Genomic DNA, 23,574 nt, shown 5'->3' with positions numbered 1-23,574 from the left:
CAACTCTTGTGCCACCTGCCAAGCCAGTGGCAAAGCAGGTGGCAACCCAATGGCCCCCTTAATTCTGATTCCAGTGGTTGGGGTACCCTTTGAAAGGGTAGGGATTGACATTGTTGGTCCCCTGGACCCTCCAACTGCATCAGGGAACCGCTTTATGCTGTTAGTAGTGGATCATGCTACCAGGTACCCTCAAGCACATCCACTTATGACTACCACAGCTCCGGCAGTGGCTAGGGCCCTCATTGGTATGTTTACCAGAGAGGGTTTTCCTGAGTAAGCGGTGTCAGACAGAGGTACCATCTTCATGTATGGCTACCTGAAGCACATGTGGGCTGAATGTGGAGAGACTATACGTTCACTACTTCATACCACCCACAAACCAATGGCCTTGTTGAGAGATTCAACAAGACCATCAAAGGGATGTTCATGGGGCTCCCAGAAAAACTCAGAAGGAAATGGGATAACCTTTTTATATGCCTGCTTTTTGCTTACAGAGAGGTATCACAGAAGGGAGCAGGTTTTCCCCCTTTGAACTTCTGTTTCGCCATCCTGGGAGGAAAGAGTGTAAAAACAAATTCACATATTGTATTCTCACATACATAATATCTAAAGATCACTGGGGATGCAGTCATTCATCCACGAAGGCCAATATATCTTTCCCATTTAATCCCAGTTAAGCGGGACACCCGAAATCTCAACCATCATGCTACATCTTACAGACAAGATATCTAGAGATCATTGTAGGGGGCATTAATTCATCTATGAAAACCAGTATGTCTGTCCCACTATACTTGTGGAGCCCAACGCTGCATGTGCAACCTCACTTAGTACATAAAACTGTAAAGTTCGAGAGAGAGCAGTCTATCCCACTCTATAGAATCCAAAGCACTACTTGCAAAATTGCTTAGTGCATCACATTCTAGAGTTCAGAAGGGAGTGGGTCACATCCACTTACCCATTTTCAATTAAAACAAATCCCACTATACAGCCTACTCTCCGCCATCATCGCAGGCACCATCTTTAATCCACTTTAATACTCGCGATTTATGTGTTCACAACTGTAGAGAGAGGACTTGCACGCCCCTGCAAGCACCCTCTTCAATTCCTTTTTGCCACTCATGGCATCCTATTTAAGTCCAATGTGTCCATTTACACAAGGAAAAAAGAGAAACCCAAGCAACAAAGCTTCCGATATGATGGGGGGCACCATTGTTTACCATTATTTATACTGGTACTCCGTGTACCTGCAGCGCTATCTGCGAATGCCCCATTACTTCCCTTTTAATATTCCGGGTTAGATATGCGGCTTGTTCTTGGGTTTAGAAAGATAAGTTGCACTCCTGCATCCCCCATGGGTGCCATATTCGATCCTCTTTCTACTTCAAAACCTATTATTGAGCCTCAGTATATTGATAAACATAATTGAAGGACCCCTATGTTGTTATTTTATCGATAATCCCATTTCATAGTATCATACACCAACTCTGTCAGTGCTGGAAAAAAGCTATACCCATAAATCCAATATGATATTATTTCATATACTCACAACCACTCTACAGAAAATGATGCATTTCTTTGTTGGTATTATGTCCGTATTCCACACTTCTAAGTCTTGTTATCCATTTCGCTTCAGCTTTCCTCAACATTACTTCTCTGTTCCCCCCGCTCTCATTATCTATAACTTGTTCTAATGCAAAAAAACAAAACTGTGACATCCCCAGGATGCTTTTCATTGTAATGTAATGCGACTGGGTTGCCCATATTTTTACTCCTGATGGCTCTCACGTGTTCTTAGATGTGCAATTTGGGAGGACGTATGCTACTGCACACCTAAATCATTCCACAACTGCATCCAAGAATATGTACCGTGTGTGCTGTGTTAGAATTTATGAAACTGTTGGTCATATATCTCTTCTTATTGTTATAGCAAATATCCTGTGCCTTACAAACTGACTCGCATAATATTTGCCACAGGTATAGAAACCCTTTCTTTTAACTGAAATCCAACTCTCATTTTTAAGTATGGTATTACTACTTTTTATATAACTCCGGCATACTTAGTCCTTAATGGGCATCCCCCTGCAGTATATAATCCGTGGTCTGGATGAAACCACTCCCTGATATGCCATTGTTGCCGTAAATTCAGTATTAGGGAAGCCCCTAGCACCAGGAAATGAAAAACTGTCGATCTGAAAAAAGACCGACGTGAAGGGTCACAAGAAACAAGAACAAAAGATCTACCAACTGACTTGGCTCCAACCCTGCCAGCCTGTCTGCTGACTTTGACGATTGCACCAAAAGACGACTTGTCCAGCAGCTGCTGTGTCTCCAAAGCCTGGGAGAGGCCCCGGTACTTCGCCCAAGAACCAGAAACTCCAGTGGAACAGCGGAGCTGCACATCTGCACCTTGCAGGTACCAAGAAAGACCTGTGAGGTTCCAAGACTGTGAAAACCCGACTCCTGAAAGCACCACTGCACCCGAGCCATCTAGCCCGAGCTGAAGTGGGCCAATGGTGCTAACACGGTCCCTCGACCCTACGGACTCGAAGCTCACCTTGGGTTTCCATGCTGTGGACTCTACTCCGCCTGCAGCCTCTGTTTGCAGGCCCTCCTCTACCTCAACTGCTCCCGGTGACAAAACCCAATGCCTAAGGACACCTCAGCACTTGTCACTCGTGGAGAAGAGGACCAAAGGTGTCCCCATGTTCCTGAGCATTGTGAGGCCTGAGCCCCCTGTTGTTTCGGACCGACTGGCATCCCAGTCCAAACCTGCAGCCTCTTTTTATGCAGACTGATTCCCATAGACTAACATTGGATACCCGACACTGTATGCACCACTGCACCCGATCGCCCTAGTGCCGCTGGAGGTGCCCTGCTGGTGCTGCCTTGGACATTGCCCCATACTCACCTTAAGTCCAGTAGATTGGTCTTGTATGTCGCTGTACTCTAGCTGTATGCTGTATTTGCTTTCCATCCCATAGGATAACATTGCAACCTGGTTGCATTATGCAAACCTGGCACAAGGCATTTGGTGGTTTATACTTTCTAAAGCAAATCAGGATTTTCATTGAAAAGTGATGAAAAGTAGGACTATATGCTACTTAGCTTCAAGTGGTTGTTCCATGGGTAGTAATTGGGGGGGTTTCATGCAACCCCACATGGGGTTTGACACACAATCTACTCTTTTGGGGAGAGTAGTTGGCCTAACGGCTAGGGTGGTCGGCCTCGAATCTGGGGAACTGGGTTCGAGTCTCGGCAACGACGCTGAATATCCTGTGATTCTGGGCAAATCACGTAATCTCCCCGTGCCTAACAAAAATGAATGTGTAAAGCGCTCTGATACCCGATACCTTTGGGTCAAGTTTGCGCTATATAAAACTCAGGAAAATATATATATATATATATATTCACTGAAAAAACCATAGGTTTCACACATGTTATAGTTAGCTGGACATTTTACTGATAAAAAACCAATGAAATTCCCCCGTTATAGTTACTGTAGGCAACTATAACTCACGCAACCGCAATCCTCTGCTGATGCTAATACTGTATTTAGACACTTATTTGCCCATGTCTTCTTCCATTAAATTTTAGCTATACATATATTACAAATATTTTTTTTTCATAAAGACACATATGTCATCAGCAGAGGATTACGGTCGCGTGAGTTATAGTTGCCTACAGTAACTATAACGGGGGAATTTCATTGGTTTTTTATCAGTAAAATGTCCAGCTAACTATAACATGTGTGAAACCTATGGTTTTTTCAGTGAATTTGCAAGGTTTTTTAAATGCTAATTCCTAACTATAACGTGTGTGAAACCTTGTAGGTACCACTAAAAAAATGACTTCATAAACACAACAGCTCTTTTTAGAGCTCCCTAATATCTAAACTCTTAAATCTGCTTTTCATTTATTTTTTTTTATTTTTTTTACCGTACGCTTACCGTAAGCTTACCGTACGCGTACCCCGTGATTTTTTTTAAAATCAATAAATGTTTTTTTTGTACTTTTCTGTCCTTCTTTGACCCCCTTACAAATGTTAGGGGGTCTGTAACTCTCCTCATTGCCCCCTTTCCTTGTTTTCACTCTTTTTTTTCAGAGTGAAATACACAAAATGGCGGCCGCCGCTTCTTGGTTTCGACCGATTCGAATGTTTACTAAGATCTAAGAGCCAATCAGAATCGCGCTCGCGCACGCCACCGTACGCGTACGGTAAGCTTACGGTAAGCGCACGGAGCGCGCTTCCAGATATATATATTGATTTAAAGGCTATTTTCTCAGAATCTACTGAACAGATTTACACCAAACCTACAAAAGGCACTTCCTTGACCTAGGGACTACCTCTCTGCCAAATTTTGAGTAATTCTGTTCAGCCATTCGGGCTGTAGCTCGTTCTAAAGGTCCTATGGAAAAATGCATGGGAAAAACGCGTTTTGGGACCCCCCTTTTATCTCAGCCCCCGCTTGATGAATCCCCCCGAGACTTTCAGGGTAGGAGCGGAGCATAGCGCCCCACCTATTTTGAGAAATTCGCGAGGATTCGTCGACCGGCGCCAAAGTTATTCAAAATAGAATGTTGAGGTTTTCCTATGGAAACGTGGTCCTAACTATAACTACCTACTGGCGACCGCCAGTAGGTAATATATATATATATATATATATATATATATATTCACTGAAAAAACCACAGGTTTCAGGGGAGTTATAGTTAGCTGGAAATTTCCCTCGTACCAAACCCTAGAAATTCCCCTGTTATAGTTAGTTCAGCTAACTTCAACCCGCGCCCCCGCAATGCACTGCTGATGACATCACATATTACATCACTCATGACATGGTCAGTGACATCACTGATGACATCTCATATGACATCACTGATGACGTCATTCATGTGATCATTTGATGCATCTTCTCACAATCTAATATAACTTTTGATACACCCACTGTACATTACATACTGCCACTCTCAAAACCATAGACACTCCAATACCAATAAGTACATACCCCATCACAGAGTCATAGGTCTAAACACCCATCCACTCACTCACCCGTACAGTCACTCATACTTATGGTCACTTAGTACAGGACTATCATATGCACTCATACACTTATATAGACACTGACACACCGCTACTCATCTATAGAGGTACTCACACACGTGCTCAGTCATGCAAATAATTAATCACACTGCCATTTACTCACCTATACAGTTATACACACACAAGCTCAATTACTCATACAAATACTACCACATTCTTATGGTCTTATACAATCAATGATACAAGCACACACTCATCAATACAGCCACTCACACTATCACACTCTCAGTTATAGTCATTTCTGTACTCCAACATACATATATACTGCCGTTCACATATGTAGTAAATTACACATGTACTAATGAAATATATATTCACTCACTAACATAACCATACACATATTCACCCACCCATACAGTCCATTACAGACCTAGTGTTGAAACCATGCACCCAGTGAATCACCCACTGACACATCTATGCACAGAGTCACACACATCCCACCCACACAAACACTCAGGCACTCAGACAACCAATCAATAACTTATATGACACTCATGTACCTATTCACAAAACCATGCATCCGCTTACACATCAACAGACAGACGCATACAGACATTCACACAGTTTAGTCACTAACCCATGCATTCAGTAAGATACGTTTAATCACTCACTTATACAGTCAGTCACGCACCTGCTAAATCCTCCATACAGACACTTATACACTCACTCATTCCCCAATACAGCTTGGCATATTTATGAAACAAAATTAAACTTTACAGAAACAGACAGACACTGAATGATGTCATCAGTGATGTCATTTGAGATGTCATCAGTGATGTCATGAGTGATGTCACTGACCATGTCATGAGTGATGTAATATGTGACATCATCAGCAGTGCATTGCGGGCGCGCGAGTTATAGTTAGCTGAACTAACTATAACGGGGGAATTTCAATGGTTTTGTACGAGTGAAAAATCCAGCTAACTATAACGCCCCTGAAACCTATGGTTTTTCAGTGAATTTCTAAGGTTTTTTAAATGCTAATTCCTAACTATAACGTGCCTGAAACCTATGGTTTTTTCAGTGAATTTCAAAGGTTTTTAAAATGCTAATTTCTAACTATGCCTACAGAGATAGGACATGTGAAGACAGAAGAAAAATCGCACAGAAAGAAAAAAAAGAAATGCAGAAAGAAGCAACAGAAGTCCTCAGAGACGAAGAAAAGTGCAGGAAGAAGGATAACGTGCAGAAAGAACAAACAGCAGAGCAGAAAGAAGCCTTGTTGCAAAATCATCCTGTACCCTCCACTTTTTCAGACGGATACTGGTGGTAACTGAGTCTGACTAACCAGTTCTAGAGCCAGTGCTATGTTAAAAGACACTATAAATACAGTGAAAACACCTACATACACTAGGGAACACTATGCGTTGGGGTCCCCCTGTGATCAGCATGACTTCCTCTGTAAGCCCCTAGTACCTCTTAAAACGCGCCACAGGGCGTGTTTGCACACGTCACCTCAGGCCCCGTCCCCTCACTTCCCCACTGTGTAAACACGCCCTGTGGCCGTTTTAAGTTGGGAGATTAAGTCCCCTTGAATCCTGAGGATCCCTAGAGGCAAAATAGCCCACTAGGTACGTCCAGTAAGCGCCATTGCAGAGAGGTGTAAAAAGGGGCTCGGCCTGCACCACCTCTCTGCAACACAGAACAGTGGCACTTACTGGGAGCACCTGGTGGGCTAGTTGGCCCCCAGGGTCCCTCAGGATTGAAAGGGAATTATTTCCCCAACTTAAAACGCGCCACAGGGCGTGTTTGCACACGTCACCTCAGGCCCCGTCCCCTCCCTTCACCACTGTGTAAACGCGCGCTGTGGCCGTTCTAAGTTGAGAGATTAAGTCCCCTTGAATCCTAAGGGTCCCTAGGGTCAAACTAGCCCACTAGGTACCTCCAGTAAGCGCCACAGAGCTGCGTTGCATAGAGGTGTAAAAAGGGGCGTGGCCTCAGAACACCTGTCTGCAACGCAGCTCCCTGGCGCACACTGGAGATACCTGTTGGGCTAGTTGGCCCTCAGGGACCCTCAGTATTGAAGGGGAATTAATTCCCCAACTTACAACTGGCCAGGGGGCGCGTTTGCAGAGTGCTGCAAGGAGGGGGCGTGGCCTCCAGCGCGATGCCAGTCTTTTATTTATTTTATTTTTTTAAGAAGGAGGGCTGTGTGCCCCCCCTTCTTTTTCTAATTTACTGGCCCTGGGGACCCCATCCCCCAGGGCCTGCCCCCTAATTTTTTTTGTTGAAAAAAATAAATTTGGCCCTCCCAAGGCCTTAATCGGCCCCGGGGACCCCAACCCCCGGGTCATGGCCTTTTTTTAATTTAAATTCTTTAGGAGGGGCTGCGTTGCCCCCATCCTCAGGCCACTTATGGCTCCGGGGACCCCATCCCCCGGGGCCGGCCTTTGTTTTTTATTATTTTAAAAATATATATATTTATAGAAACACCTAGGACATGCTGGACAAACCGTATGTACCTATCACCATGACGATTTGCGTGATATTCATTAAAAGGCGACTATGCATAGAATGAATCCACATGGAATGTTTTTACACCGCTAGTGAAGCTCTGACGTGTCTGACGCCCTACCGTGCCTAATCCCGGCGCCCCCGCCGGTGGGTACTCTCCAAGTAGACACCCTTGTCGTTTATTTATACAAACATGGGTAGCTATTGACGGGCACATTTAATATACACGCACACCAAGCCGTTCAAATGGGATTCGACAAAAATTCGACCAAACTATGCAAGAAACCCCCCTCACGGTTAATAAAAAACACATCCACCGCCGGATGTGTAATACTTTTTATTTTACTCTCTGGAAAGGAGACAAACCTCACTTGAGAGTCACAGCGTGCTCCTGGCTGAGCCCAATGCTGTGTTACACCCACCAGTGCCCGCCGATTGCCTCACACCTCTGTGTTGTATTCCACCAGCTAGTGCGTATGCTATGACACTCTCTAGCCCATGTGCACTTTAACACCACCCCGTGAATATGTCATGCCACACTTGCCTTCGCACGGGTTATATTGCCCCATCTAACGTGCCTTCCTCGATGTGTATGTTATAACGCACAGCGCTATGCCATACATATTACAATCTGGGATCCATATCTTTGTCACAGTGCATATGCAACGTTACACTCCCCAGCACATATTTTATATTACAACTTTAGAGACTAGTTATGTTACACAACACTGCCCTGTGCATATTACACTCCAAGGCGCATATCGCATAGCACGCGCTAGTGCCTGTGCTATCTCGCACTCTCCAATGAATGTCATTGCGCACAATGTATTGCATATTATATTTCACGCCCCGGTTCATCTTATATCACACTTTTTGGTGCATAGTTTATACCATATACTATATCTAGTTTTCATTTTCAATCGTGCTCTCAGGACTATGTTCTATATAACACTGCGTCCACCTACCCTTTTCACGGGCATGGGGGTGGAGGGTCAGGGGGTGTTTCTGCCAAGTGAGCCCAGAGTCACAGTCACAAACGTCCTCTTCTTCCTGAATACAAGTGAGGTTCATATTTTAAGTAGTTCGCACAGACACACATTTGAAAAACAATAAAGTTCCTAATACCCACCTTCTCTGAACAGTTAGCTTGCTGCCCCATCCACCTCCTCCCTATCCTCTGTTGTCTGAAACCATGGACTAGCCTCCTCCCTCCTGCCATGCATGGTCTGATGTGCTGCCACTGCCCTCCATTTAGCATGATGTACCAGTCCACTCCTCCTGCCCTCCATTGCCCAATTCTATGGCCCATCATTGACCTCCTGCTTAGCCTCTGTGCTTAGCTTGCTGCCCCTATTCTCCTTCCCCCTGCCCTCCGATGTCTTTGTGCATGCCCCTGCTCCATCCTTTTTGCCCACTATGTTCCATGGACCTGCCACTCCTATCTACTCTGAGTGTTCTGTTGAGCTGCCACTCCCCTCCCACCTGCCTAGCATTGTCAGATGACTGTAACCTGTCCCTGCCACCTCCACCCTACCTGTCCACATGCCATGCCCCTATCCCCTTCCTCCTGTCCTCCATGGTCCATTTTACTGCCACACCCTTCTGCCCTCCCTGATCTGTTGTGCTGCAACTGCTCCTCCTGCCTGCCCCGCGCGGTCTGTTGTGAGGCCCCTTCCCCTGAACTCTCTTGTCTGTGCCCAGGTCCTGACCCTCCCTTCTATCCTCCATGGTCCTTTGTGCATGCCCCTGCACCCTCCTTCTTGCCCATCATAGCCATTGTGCTGCCACTAACCCTCCCGCTTGGTATGCATGGTCTTCTGTGCTGCCATGGCCCCTCCCACCTTCCCTGTGTGGTCAGCTAGCTGCCCCTGACCCCCTCCCACCTTCCCTCCATGGTCTGTGTGTATGCCACCATAGTCTCATTGTTGCTCTCCATGGTGTGTCTTGTTTCTAGTGCCCATCCTGCCTGACCTCCATGGTCATCTTGCTGCTCCTGCCCTGCCACCTTGCCCCCAGCCCTCTGTTTCCATGTGCAGACCCCCTATTCCCTCCCTCCTGGCTTGTCTGTTCCATTGTAATGCCCCTGATCCGTCCCTCCTGCCCTTTATGGTCTGTTATGCTGCAGCTTTCTCTCCTATCTGTCCATTATGATCAGCTAGCTACCATTGCCTCTTTCCCATCTGTTCTCTGTTGTCCATGTGCATGGTCCTGTCCCCTCCCTATTGCTTTCTATTGATTGTTGTGCTGCACTCCCGTCCTGCATGCGCTGTGTGGTGTATTGTGCTGCTGCAAACCCTGATGCCTGCCCTGTAGGGTCAGTTTGGTGTACCTCTCCATGTCCCTCCTGTCCTATGTTATCCGAGTCCATGTCCCTACCCCAATTCCTCCTGCCTACCATGATTCAATGTACCATACTTGCGAACATTTTGAACTTGGTAAGAGGGAGATTTTGAAAAAAAACAGGGTTATTGATTTTCCCCTTTGAGTTACATTGAAAAAGAAGAGATTGTAGACAGGAGACAGATCAAATAAAGCCCATTTGAGCTTAAAAACATTGGACGTTTCCTGGCTGAAACGGGTCTGTTGGCATGTATGGTTGTACTACCACTGCCTCTTCCTTCTGCCCACAATGGTCTATTATATTGCCTCATCCTCTCTTGCCAGTCCTGTGTTGTTGGTTTGTTGCCCCTGCCCCCCTTTCCACTGCCCTCCATAGTCTGTTGTGCTGCCACTGCCCTTCCTGCCTGCCCAGTGTGGTCAAATTGTTGCCTCTGCACTCTCCTACCTGCCTTCAATTTTCAGAGTCCGTGCCCCTGGCCTCTGCCTCTCAACAGTATCCCAATGAACAACTAGATTGCTAACATTCTATATTTATTACAAAAGTGTGGAACGCCTGACGTCATCTTGATGTCATCAAAACTGTAATACCTAGAGTATTTCCTTTAGAAATTACATATATGAGAGGGTCTTATTTGCATCAAAATTATGGTTAGTGCTCTAAAAAACTAAAATGAGGACATATTTTCTGAGTTTTCAAATAGCGACAAATAACTTTTAAATTATTTGTAATCTTTATGTTTTTTTATCCAGTTGACCACTTGATTAAATGTTGCACCTTGGTGAGAGGATGTTGTGTTACTTCCAGAGCTGCAGACTTTGCAACTGGGGAACCAGGTTGGAGTTTCTGCTTCAGCTCAACATTCTGGTCAAATCACTTAATCTCCCCATGTCTACAACCAAAATGAATTTTATTTTGTGTGATGTAACCAAAAATAAGTGTTTTGCACACTTCTGTCATTGGGCTACATGTGGGCTACATCTGGGTGATATTTGTGCTGCATTTAGGCTCTTTTGTGTCTTGTGGCCATCTTGGGAGATTTATTTGTTATGAAGTTTCCTAATTTCCTCATTTACTGCAGTCTCCTCAGTAGGAAATGCTTTCAGTTTTTTACTTTGATTCCATCAAGAAGGTATTCAGATATGTCACACATTTGCCATAAATTCTGAATGTTAGCACTCTAGTTGCTCATTAGATCACTGTAGTAAAGCTACTGCTCACCACGGAAGTCTGCTGCTGGTATTAAAAGTGCATGTTTCAGTCTGCCTATCAGAATTTTTTAATGACATAGAAGAGGATTTTTGAAGTCAAAATGTGCCCTAATTTTTCTTTCTGCAGCACTAATCATAATTTCTATGGCAAAATGAATCCCCTCATTGTGTTCCTTTGTAAATTAAATGTTTTAAGTGTTACCACTTTATTCCATTCAAGATGGCTTCAGGTGTGCCATACTTTTGTCATAAGTAAGACTGTTAGCGCTCTAGTTGTTCGTTAGAACACTCTGGGACATTCTGTCATTGGGCTATACTTGGGCTACATCTGGGTGATATTTGGGCTACATTTGGGCTCTTTTGTCTCTGGTGGCCATTTTGGGAGACTTATTTGTTATGATGTTTCCTAATTTCCTCATTTACTACAGTCTCCTCAGTAGGAAATACTTTCAGTTTTTTACTTTGATTCCATCAAGAAGGTATTCAGATGTGTCACAAATTTGCCATAAATTCAGAATGTTAGCACTCTAGTTGCTTATTAGATCACTGTAGTAAACCTACTGCTCACCAGTGAAGTCTGCTGCTGGTATTGAAAGTGCATGTTTCAGTTTGCATGTCAGAATTTTTTAATGAAATAGAAGAGGATTTGAGAAGTCACTCAAAATGTGCCCTAATTTTTCTTTCTGCAGCACTAATCATACTTTCTATGGCAAAATGAACCCCCTCATTTTGTTCCTTTTTAAATTAAATGTTTTAAGAATTACCACTTTATTCCAACCAAGATGGCTTCAGGTGTGCCATACGTTTGTCATAAGTAGGACTGTTAGCGCTTTAGTTGTTCTTTAGAACACTCTGGGAAGCTGCAGTAGGACACAAAGGAATCAACTGACAGTCTCTGCCCTTGTTGGATGTACATGTTTTACTGAGAATGTCAGACTTCATTCTCACATGAATGATAAAGATAATGTGAATTTACAGAAAATATGCTCTCAGTTAGCTTATAGATCACCTTCCAAACCTCTGTGGGGAAAAGCATGAGAAAATAGTTTTCTCTCAAACATGATTCATGATATCACAGCAGAAGGCTTTTTCACATGGTAAAATCACCTTAGAACTCACCACAATTCCTAAAATGAGTATGGTACCATCAACAAATGATTTATAATGTAACTAAAGTCTTAAAACCTTCTATTAACTGCAATGCTTTTTAATGAGGTGCTATCATGTATATTGGTCCCAAGATGGCTGCCAACAGTTCTTGGATGAAGTGCTGACAGCCAATCAGATCTCACGATGAGATGTGTGGTTAGGCTCCGCCCAAATATATAGGTGAATTTACTTTTGATTTTCTCAGGAACTACTGAACGGATTTACACCATTTAAGCAAAAGGCACATGCCTGGCCTGAGGACTACCTCTTTGCCGAATTTCAAGTAATTCTGTTCAGCCGTTCGGGCTGTACCTTCGACTAAAGGTCCTATGGGAAAATGCATGGGGAAAACGCGTTTTGGGACCCCCCTTTTTTCTCAGCCCCCGCTTGATGAATCACCCCGAGACTTTCAGGGTAGGAGGGTAATATATATATATATATATATATATATTAGCAGTTTTAGAGAAATATTTACACCAAAACATTATACTTCCTTGAGGCAGGCTTAACAGAGGAGAATAATTTTAATTTCTCGATTTTTTTAAACTTTACATTTGTGTAGCGTTATACAGCACACAAAGTGGTAAAAATATTAAAGCTTACTTTTTGAACTGGAAAGCTCTCTTATCAGTAAAAAAAACTCTCACCACTGCCATAATTGTAAAGGGATGGAGCTTGTAAAATAGGTTTCGTATGAACTTTTCATGATAATTAGCACCCATCCATAAGACAGTCATGATTGAGTTGACTGATGTTGCTAATTTCACACCCATCACAATGGTCACACCCTGCCTTTAGGCACATTTTTGTGGCTGTTGCTAGCACAGTCGGAAGAGTGCAAGACACCATTTTACGATTGCATCTGTTTAATTACAGCTGCAATTTTATGACATATGGAACATTTTTCTATCTTGAGTAGAAGAGGTTTGATAATCTTGGCAATGGGTGTAGAACTTTCATAGTCATGCGAGCGGCTTCATCCACCCATGGTACCCGTCTTTGCAGGTAAACACAGACATCAACCTTCTCATACCTACCCTCCTCATCACCATTGATTTAAATGCCCTCAAATGTACAAGATTGAAATATTCTTACTTTTTGTATTTCAGGTTCACATGGTCACAATCCAGTGATATCTATATGTCATGTACAAATTCTTCGCTAGACTCGAGTTTCATACTATTACTAGAGTCCTGCCTCCGACTCTTGCTGGTCGATACATTCATAGTCATTGTTCCACCTTGTTTGCTCATGGACGCCTCTAGCATCTGGCCATGTGTAAACTGGGGTGGCGGAGTGAGCTAAAGAATGATGATGGAATAAACCCAGATCAGTTGACTGGGGGTGAGTGCTTGCAATGTTCAACACTCCGTCCAGCGTCCCCTTTGGTTTTGCTTTGTTCGCCCTAAGTTGGCAGGGTATACCCAGACGTGGGTCCCTTGCTCACTTTGCCACTGGATTCAAACTAGCCTGGCTGATGACGGCGGATTAGCCAGAAACCGGTCCTAGGATGCTTGTTTCCGGTCCAGGGAAGACATGGCTTGGCAGTTCGGGCTGAACTGTTCCCATGAGGCAGAGTGTCGGACTGATTTGCATGTGATTTGCATATGGCCATGTCCCAACTGGGGTGGCGGAGTGAGCTAAAGAATGATGATTGATTAAACCCAGATCAGTTGACTGGGGGTGAGTGCTTGCAATGTTCAACACTCAGTCCATCATCCCCTTTGGTTTTGCTTCGCCTCTAGCATCAGCAGATTCTTTCTCCATTTTTGAGGCACTGCTTGGAGACTTATTATCTGCGTCTGTCTCTGGTGTGTCATTGTGCTGCGACTCTGACTGCTCTACATAGTGTATGTGCTTTATTGAGCATGCCTATATTGCTGGCATTGTAGCCTTCAGAGTTGGCTCCTGGTTTTCCTTTATATTGTGGAGTGGTGTGCCTACATTTGTGGCTTCCTTCATCATTATGGCCATAGACTCTCCTAGAGGTCTTGTGGTTGCGCTATTACAAGCCATTCTCAAAGAGGTCTAAAGTGTTTACTTTCTTATTTATAAAGTTAGAATATCTTACCCTGGTCTGGGGCCTTCACACTTGCATCCATGGTGACCATACTCCTCATGCAGAGATTTGTTTTTAAAGTGTTGTTCACAGGGTACAGTAGACGGTATAGATAAGTGGATTAATGCACCTAGGATAGTGTGGTTCGTGTTTACCTTTTGTTTCACAAGTTGCAATTCAAGTGAAATAGCTCCTCCCCATAGTGTAGGTGCAAATTGAGCTCCAAGTCACACAATGTTATATTTGTTTGCAAAAGGACACGGCCTTACTGCAGCTATCAGCTGATTCTAGAACAAAGAATACTCGTCTGTGCTGTTAATTCCCTCTTAAGGACTGTGGCAAGGACACTTCGACATTTAGAAAATAGGGCTGTAGTTACTACTTCTCTGCTTGTCAATTGATTTGACAAAACCCACAACCAGTATCTGCACACCTGCTGTAAAGGTATGTGCACAACAAATATACATGCAAGGACTACATCATTTATTTTGGACCTGGCCGCTTTTGCCGGGTTATGCCCAAACTTTTTGCCTTCGTCATCCTATTTTTTCTGACCTGTTTTCGTAGGTTTTAGGACTCTGGCACTTTACCACTGCTGATTAGTGCTAAAGTGAATATGGTCTCGGAATAAAATGTATTGTTGATTGGCATATTTGAGTTACTAGTAAGTCCCTTTTAAAGTGCACTAGAAAGTGGGCATTTTCTTGCTTTACCATTCTGTGACTCTGCCTGCCTGTGGAATCTGCGTCTGAGGGAGGGTGACAGTTGGGCTGCTAGTGCATTCTATTTGACATGTCAGTAGGGAACAATAATTCAAAACTGATAGGTGATCAAAAATTTTCAGTGTGAGCATCTTGAGGAGTCTTAATAGGGGATTTCAACTTGTTTCTGTCGGAGTGTAGTTTTTCAGCTATCTTGTTCAGACCCTCGCGATCCGACATAAAGTGAGAAAACCACCCCCCAGCATGCAGCTTAATTGTCTGGGACCCCAGTGCTGATCACATGCCTGCTGTGGTCTCGTACATTACCCAGTAAAGGGAGCGGGTGAAAATGAATTCATATCAACAGAGTGTAGGAAATATAGGTAGCGCTCCATTTTCGCCAGAGTCTTGTCATTGAGGGTGAAGAGTATCATAGCGGGCCTAAGAGGCTGAATTTCTAGTTTATGTAGGCAGGTCCCAAGAACTGTGGTCTCGTGGTTTTGCAATTAACAACCGTGGTCTGTTTTTTTCATGCTGGCACATGGGAGTGAATGCGATGAGCTCTCTCAAACTGCAAAGCTTTTAAGTCTAATAAGGCAACAGAGCTCTGAACTGAGTCAAAAGATAACTTGATTGTAAAGATTAATATATAGCGCGAACTAGACCTGAAGATATTGGGCATCAGAGCACTTTACATAGCACCATGCACATATTTATTATGCAAATAAAACTTGCAGCAATGTTTTCTCCAACAAACAATGTGTCTTGTGTGTTCTTTATTATGAGATTGCTGTGCTGTGCAGGAGGGGTATATTGCTGATATTGGCACTATGGTCCTGGCCAGATCCTACTCTCCCTGTGTCGCTGTTCAGTGGTTTGACAATGTGTGAGCACAGTCAAATGTGCTCAACGGAAGAACTAAAAACCAAGGGCATATTCCAAGACAGGACCCCATCATGGCATCCATTCACCCATTCAGGGCTGTTTAATTTAAGACTGCCGTATTGTTGCCTCCAAAGCTGAAGGAGCCCTGACCTTGCAAAGCGTAGAACCCTCTCCAGGGCCTCTGCCCCTCCCTCCTGGTCAGGGACAGACACCTCTTTTACAACGCATAGAGAGCTGAAAGAGTGAATATTGTGCTGTGAGAGGATTGAAAATGGCGAGGAACAAAAATGTCACCCCGCAAGTCTGTGAGGGCTGAGGGACGGGAACCGCGGCAGGACAAACCTGTAACATACGGACAGTTAATCTGCCTAGCCCTAGAAAAATCATGTCATACCTCCCGCAGCTTTCCAAACGCGGGCTGTGTTGCGAGAAAACTCTCCCTCCTCGCCCCTGTTCCTATGTACTCCTTCCACATTCCTTGCCGGCACACATTTCTCTCCCAGCCGTTACTGTTCAGGCTTCCCTCGGATGTCACAGGAGGTTACAAGAGTTCAAGGTATGGGGGAGGAAGGGGCAGCTGTTTTTTTTAGGGGGGAGGGGGCTGTGAATACACAATTGCATTTAGTGTTGAAAGACAATCACGCTTGTTCCTCAATCTCCAAGCTACTGCCCCAGCTTGTTCATGACAGAGGATGGAGTTTTGGTTTAAAAGTGCTTAAATTGCAGGCCCTACGAAACCTGAGTTAGGGTGTTAGTTTCCCCGTGTTAACAAATGGTGTGATATTGGACAAGTTATTAATTACTCTGCTCTCGTGGTTTGCAAAGATGGGGGTGGGGGGGGCTTTGAATTAGGCAAAATGCTCAGATAGTGTATGAGAAGAAACTGAGCTGAACCCCAATTACCCTGGGCCATAGAGTCGCGGAAAAATACCTTGTTCCCAGAGACACACTGCAAATTCCACCCACGGGTTCTTCGTTTCTATGGGGCACAGGGGATACAATTTAATGCGGAGTTTTAAAATTTATAAACTTACCGTTCTGAGCGCCTGGGCTGTAGAGCAAAGGTGGCTCCGTGGACTGACTGGGCGTTCAACACGCGTCGCAAAGGGAACGAGGCCGCGCACTCGCCTAACGGCGCTTCTTCCTTCACGTTCTGTGTCACTGAATGCAAACGCCCAAGAGAGCATTCACCCTAATCGGCCCCGCCCCCCGCAAACGTCATCGTCACGTGACACATTCACACATGGCAGGCGACACAGTACTGTGTCGCGACACAGAATTTGGAAAGCTCTGGATTAGCAGATCTGATTGCTTCCTGACTAATCTGAGCATCAGTGTATCAAATCGAAATCTAATGGCACCTCAGATGATTGACAGCAGTTTAAGAATGCGGACAGTGTTGAAAGAAATTTGTCATTTCAACGTAATTGCTTAGGGTAAGGTTGCGAACACTAAGAACTGCCCTGCCTCTAAACTGTTTGTGTTGAACCTAATAAACCCACCATTATGGAACACCTGGCCAATCTCTGTGCATCCAGCAGGAAGCATTAACACACTGAAATGTGGCAGCCCCTCTAGTCGCGCTTTGGGATTATATAGACATTGCATGGCTGCTGTCTTTGTCAGTGAACGTACGGACATTATACACTTTGACATGCCATCCAATTCTCATTTTCCCTCTAGGATTTGTTTTTTGTCCTGACAATGATTCTATTTTTCGAGCGACCATGTTGTGTTTTATTTTCATTATAACAATATTCTTTCCTAAGCTATGAGCATGATAAAGTGAAATGTATTCATTAATTGTCTTGCTGTGGGATAGTACTTAAGCCACAACGTGCTGACCAAGGTCAACACCATTATGTGTGGTTGCTTATGTTACTATTCAGATGAATGTGGACTCTGGTACATATAGGGCTGTTTTAATTTTCTTGCGGTATGATCAATGAATGCCGATTTCCATAAGAATGTTTATTGTCGATAGTGATACATGGGCTAAAAAGATTGACAGCATTGCAACCTAGAGTAATTACCGGTGACAAAAATGTATTCAAGTGTTTAATTTCTTTTTACATTTCTTCAGAGACACAGTGTACACTTTGCTGCTTCTAGATTACGACATTACAGGTATTTTTGTATCCACAGAGAGGAGATTCCTGAACTTGTAATAAGATGAAGTGTATTGAAAACATGACAATACTGGAAGGCTATCTGATACTCAAGAAGAAGCAGAAATGATGCCAAACAGTAATTCGAAATAGAACAACTCAGTAGGAGACCGAGAACTTTGTACGTGAACGGACGTATCCTGCAAGAACATCAAGTGCAATCCGGCAGCTTCAAGAAGCTGAGGGCATCCATGCTGCCAGTCCCAAAACATACAAATAAATTAAAGTCACAAGAATTACACTGGCAGAACACATCCAAAATTTAAACATGCTGGATACCACCCTTTATCTTAGATGATGATCAGGTAGTTATAAAAAGTGCTCCCCTCTCTAATATGACAATATCAATACTATGGTGTTAGTCCATCATAAATGCTGTTTTGGCTTGACTTACAATCCATAGAAAGAGGTATACAAGACATAGGTATACAAAACATGAATCGTGAAGCAGACATCTGAAAGTTAAAAGAAAGAAGTGTTTGGCTACTTGCAATGCAGAACATTATTCTAGGGCATAACGACTTGGTATTGAGTTTTGTTCTTTGTGTGTATTTCATAAATATTGTCCAAGAAACAGACTATTTAGATAAACTGTGAGGTTAATTCTTTGCACACATTCTAGAAAGTTCTTAATGCAAGTTGAAAACACAGCTCCTGATAGAAAGATCATACATATTTTATCAGTCCTGCGAGAACAGATATACTACAAATACCTAGTGAAGATTAAAATATAGTTAGTAAATCAGGAACCACAATGATCAGTCAGCAAACACATTAACATGATTTATGCCAAAATATAACCGATTCTTGGGCTCCAAACCCCAAAGAAAAAAACCATACACACAACGTAAGACGAGCTTTGGCTTCTCCTCATTACTGAAGTAGCATCACCAACCATGCACAGGGGAAAACGCATGAGGATATATTGAATGTGTTAATAGGGTTCATCAGCCGTCACAACTGAGAGTTCATTAACAAACAAAAGAAATGACATAAAGGTTCTGTGTTTGTGAGAAGAGTTTTAATAACTTCTAATCCCTACACTGCCACCACTAACAGCCAAACAGAAAGCTTATTTAGGTGTAATGAATGAACGATGACTTTTAATGAGTCATCGGCTCTGTGGGGCACATATCAAACACATACAGCAGAACACACAGACACAGGCAGCGACAATGGAAAGAGCTTTACTCTCTCAGCAAACCTAAAGATCCATCAACAAATGCACATAGAAAAACCTTACACATGCAGTGAAAATGGAAAGAGCTTTACTAAAGCATTAGATCTAACCATTCATCAGCGACGGCATATAGGAGAAAAGCTATTCACATGCCAAGAATGTGGAAAGAGCTTTAGTAGAGCCTCAAATCTAAAGAGCCACTACCTAACACACACAGGAGAAAAACCATGCACTTGCAGCGAATGTGGAAAGAGCTTTACTTGTTTATCATCTGTAAAGAAACACCAGCGAAAGCACACAGGGGAAAAACCTTACACTTGCGGTGAATGTGGAAAGAGCTTTAGGATATATACGTATCTAAAAAACCACCATCGAACACACACAGGGGAAAAACCATACACATGCAGTGAATGTGGAAAGTGCTTTAGTAGATCTACGTATCTAAAGAGCCACCATCTGACACACACAGGAGAAAAACCATACACATGCAATGAATGTGGAAAGAGCTTTACTAGATCTACGTATCTAAAGAACCACCATCTGACACACACAGGGGAAAAACCATACACATGCAATGAATGTGGAAGGAGCTTTCCTCAAGCCTCACACCTAGCAACCCATCTGCAATGGCATAGAGGAGAAAAAGCATACACCTGCAGTGAATGTGGAAAGGGCTTTACTCGGTCAGCAGCACTAACCATGCATCTGCGCAGGCATACTGGAGAAAAACCATACACATGTAGTGAATGTGGAAAGAGCTTTTCTCGTGTATCGGGCATAACCCTCCATCTGCGATGGCACACAGGAGAAAAACCATATACTTGCACTGAATGTGGAAAGAGCTTTACTCAACCTGCACATCTAAACACCCATGTGCGGAAGCATACAGGAGAAAAGCCATACACATGCAGTGAATGTGGAAAGAGCTTTCATAGTGCTTCACTTCTAAAGAGCCACCAGCGAACACACACAGGAGAAAAACCATACACATGCAGTGAATGTGGAATGAGCTTTGCCCATTTATCAACTTTAAAGAGCCATCAGCGAAAGCATATGGGAAAAACCATACATGTGGATGATGTGGAAATTTCTTCACTTAAGGATCAATCCTAAGCATCCATCTGCAAATGTATGTAGCAGAAAATCCATACACTTGCAGTGAATGTGGAAAAAGCTCTAGTAAATCCACGCATCCAAAGAGCCACCATCTAACACAAAGGGGGAAAAACTTTAAAACTTTAATCAGAGTATGTGAAAGAGCTTTACTCCAGCGTCAGGTCTAACCCTCCTTCTGCAATGGCATACAGAAGAAAAAACATGCAAATGCAATGAATGTTGAAAGACGTTTAGTAAATCCATTCAACTAAAGGGTCAGCAGCTGACACACAATTGAATAAAAGCACACACATACAGTATATGTGGAAAGAGATTTGCTCAAGCATCAGTCGTAACCATCCATCTGTGAAGGCATACAGAAGACAAATCATACAAATGCAGTGAATGTGGAATGGGCTTTGCTAGCTCAACATTCCTAAAAATGCCACCAGCAATCACACATAGGAAAAGCAACATAAAATATCTAGGCTGTTTCAGTCATTCATAACCTGTAAGACACCTCCTGCAGATGTAAATAAGGGAATGGCGTTTATGATTTATTATGCATAGTGGTTAATTAGTGAACACAGATAGAGCAAATAACATCTGGAGGGATGTGAGAAGGGCTTCCATGCTTTTTTGCAACTACGTGTGCTTGGGCAAATATACACACAGGAAAACTCATACATAAGCATACATAAGCATCAAATACGATGTGTTTTTTTCCCCCTGAGTTTTATCTAGTGTGAACTTGACCCGAAGTTATAGGGTATCAGAGCTCTTTACATTAGCACCAGTTGAGTTACAATAGGACACATTCATTTTTGTTAGGCACGAGGAGATTAAGTGATTTGCCCAGAATCACAGGATGTTGAGCGTCATTGCCGAGACTCAAACCCAGTTCGCCAGATTTGAGGTTGACCGCCCTAGCCGTTAGACCACATCCTCTCCCTAAAGAGGGAGGCTGTTATGAAATTATAAGTCGTTTCAGCAACACATCCAAGAAAATAATTTTGGCTACAGTAAACGTGGGAGGGCTTCTTTCACCTTTCAGCATGCAGAGTTACAAGGTTTATGAAGAAACCGGGTCTAGACATTGCAAATGTCAGGGTAGATTCAATTATTGTGCTTTCTAACTTTGGAAAAATACAATAATATGTTGAAACTACCCTCCCACTGTGGAAGTTGCCTTGTGCATGCTGTAAGGAGAGATGGCTCTTTGATCCGATTACTCTGTATGTTGGGAACCTTAAACTTTGTTGACCATGGGGCACATTTTTCTTTTACATTCATGTACATGGGGATGGTGGAGGCCTTAATGAATTATGTAAACATTAAGGTCCAGGTATATTTCAATGTACATTTTCATCATGGGGTTCTAATGATGTTATAAACAACAAGACCAAAGGCCATGTGGTTTGTATATATGAGCAGATCCCTTAGACTGGAATGTAGGGTCATGTCATAAATGTTATTCAGTTTGTATTTTTTATATTACATGATTATTTTATGGCAGTTGGGTTGAATAGTTTATCTTTTCTCAAATGCGATTGTTTATTAAAAACTGTAAGTAAAGTCTGTATAAAGGGGAATTTTTATCATTGGAATATTGAATCAACAGAACCCAATAGTAAAAGTGCTGCAGACTGGTTTGAGGCTATTCTCTTGCTGATGAAATCCATGTTTCATAGAGACACATGAAATGACTCCAGAACCCCAATCATATTACTGGATTAACCGCTATGTGATTTTCCTCTTTTAAAGTATGATCTTAAGTCATTGCTCAGATCTGGCAAATTTGCGTGCTTGTAAATGGAAGAGCATATTTTTATGTTTTTTGAATTTTTTTATTATAGTCATTATGATGTGCAGGGTGGCCAGATGACACCATTTTACAGAAACCTTTCAAGTCTTGAATTTTCTTTTAACAGTCATGTTAATGAGGTCTGTCAGTTTCTATTGAAAAAGAACCATGATTACAATACCTGCAATGTACTAATGTATATTCAATTAAATCCTGTCACGCAGCATCCATGTGACATTGATTCATCTGGCCATCCTTATGGTGTCCTACTTTTTATACTTAATAGAAGAAAAAAAATTCAGAATGCATTTTTTATCTTTTTTAAAATGTTTGATTTCACTTACTGTTGGGAATCTTGTCATATCTATAAATAACAATCCAGTTTCGAACATGTTTCTCTACTTTGTGTACTGATTACACTTTAGCATAGATATTGTCATTCTGCTTTGTTGGGAATATTGCTTTAAGGATCACATGTTAATACATTTTTCCCTTATTAAACAGCAATGTTTACTTTCATGGCACTCGGTCTGTAGTGCACACTTGGGCACAGGAATGATTTCGAGGACATACATGCATGTCTTCTATTTCTGATAAAAACCAAGAGAAGCAGTGCGTACTTCCCAGGTTCAAAAGATTGGACTGTAACATATCCATGGGGAAAGTAAATGAAGCTTATTTTTTAGGAAAGCAGAACATGCGATGGAAAGCTGCAGATAATTTATACCACTTCCTAAGCATTCTCCTTGCTTTGAAAAACGCTAAACTAAATATGAAACATGCATCATTCACACCATGAACTTCCATGCTAACTTGATACAGTCTACTCTCAGTTGACATTGATTTGTATGCCATAAATGACGGTCCAGTATGGAGATCTTGTTAACTGTCTGCCACAATGGAGAGCTTTACTATCTGTGCAAGGTGGCTCTGTGGAAGGCCGAAAATAATGTACAAATACTTTCTTTTTGTTTCATTGAATTTTTTTGACTATAAAGCTACATTATATGGCTAATATTTCATGGTGAGGAGGTTTTTTATTTATTTTTTACTGAATTATGGCTTTTGACTAATGTTAAACGTTAAATAGTCCTAGTCTTGTAAATAATAAAAAAGAATGTATGTTGATGCACAGACTGTAACTTGTATATGTTGGAAGGGGGTGTGAAATTCGAGTCATCCATTAGCAAAGCTCATAAGCAGCAAATTACACTCAGCAGCTTTGCATTGTATGATTTGTCATGCTGTATTCTTGTGGATTAGTTATTGGCAAAACTATTTAGCCATAACCAAAGCACAAGGGGTTGCAGTGGGGGTTGCAGGGAGCCGCTGCCCCCTCTGCACTAAGCTTCTAAGACCAGAGTCTAAAATCCACCTCGATCCTACAGCTGATACGCTGAAAAACACCAAACAATGGCATACCTAAATAGTG

At 42.7% G+C, this 23,574-nt stretch overlaps 1 protein-coding gene across 2 annotated transcripts in view; it reads left to right on the top strand.

The window, feature by feature from the left end:
• The window catches only part of LOC146799970 (uncharacterized), a 49,447-nt gene extending 26,179 nt beyond the window's left edge, over nt 1–23,268 (top strand). For both annotated transcript variants that reach the window (XM_085620905.1, XM_085620906.1), the window contains exon 3: nt 18,041–23,268. In XM_085620905.1, coding sequence (XP_085477031.1) covers nt 19,160–20,356 — 1,197 coding nt within the window. In that variant the 5' untranslated portion in view covers nt 18,041–19,159 and the 3' untranslated portion in view covers nt 20,357–23,268. The remainder of the gene's footprint in view (nt 1–18,040) is intronic.
• The last annotated feature ends 306 nt before the right edge of the window (nt 23,269–23,574 follow it).

The sequence above is a fragment of the Triturus cristatus genome, chromosome 8 (assembly GCF_964204655.1).
Source record: "Triturus cristatus chromosome 8, aTriCri1.1, whole genome shotgun sequence".
In the NCBI taxonomy this organism is placed as follows: Eukaryota; Metazoa; Chordata; class Amphibia; order Caudata; family Salamandridae; genus Triturus; species Triturus cristatus.
Note: the sequence above shows the minus strand (reverse complement) of the source record. Positions and strands in the feature narration are given on the sequence as shown.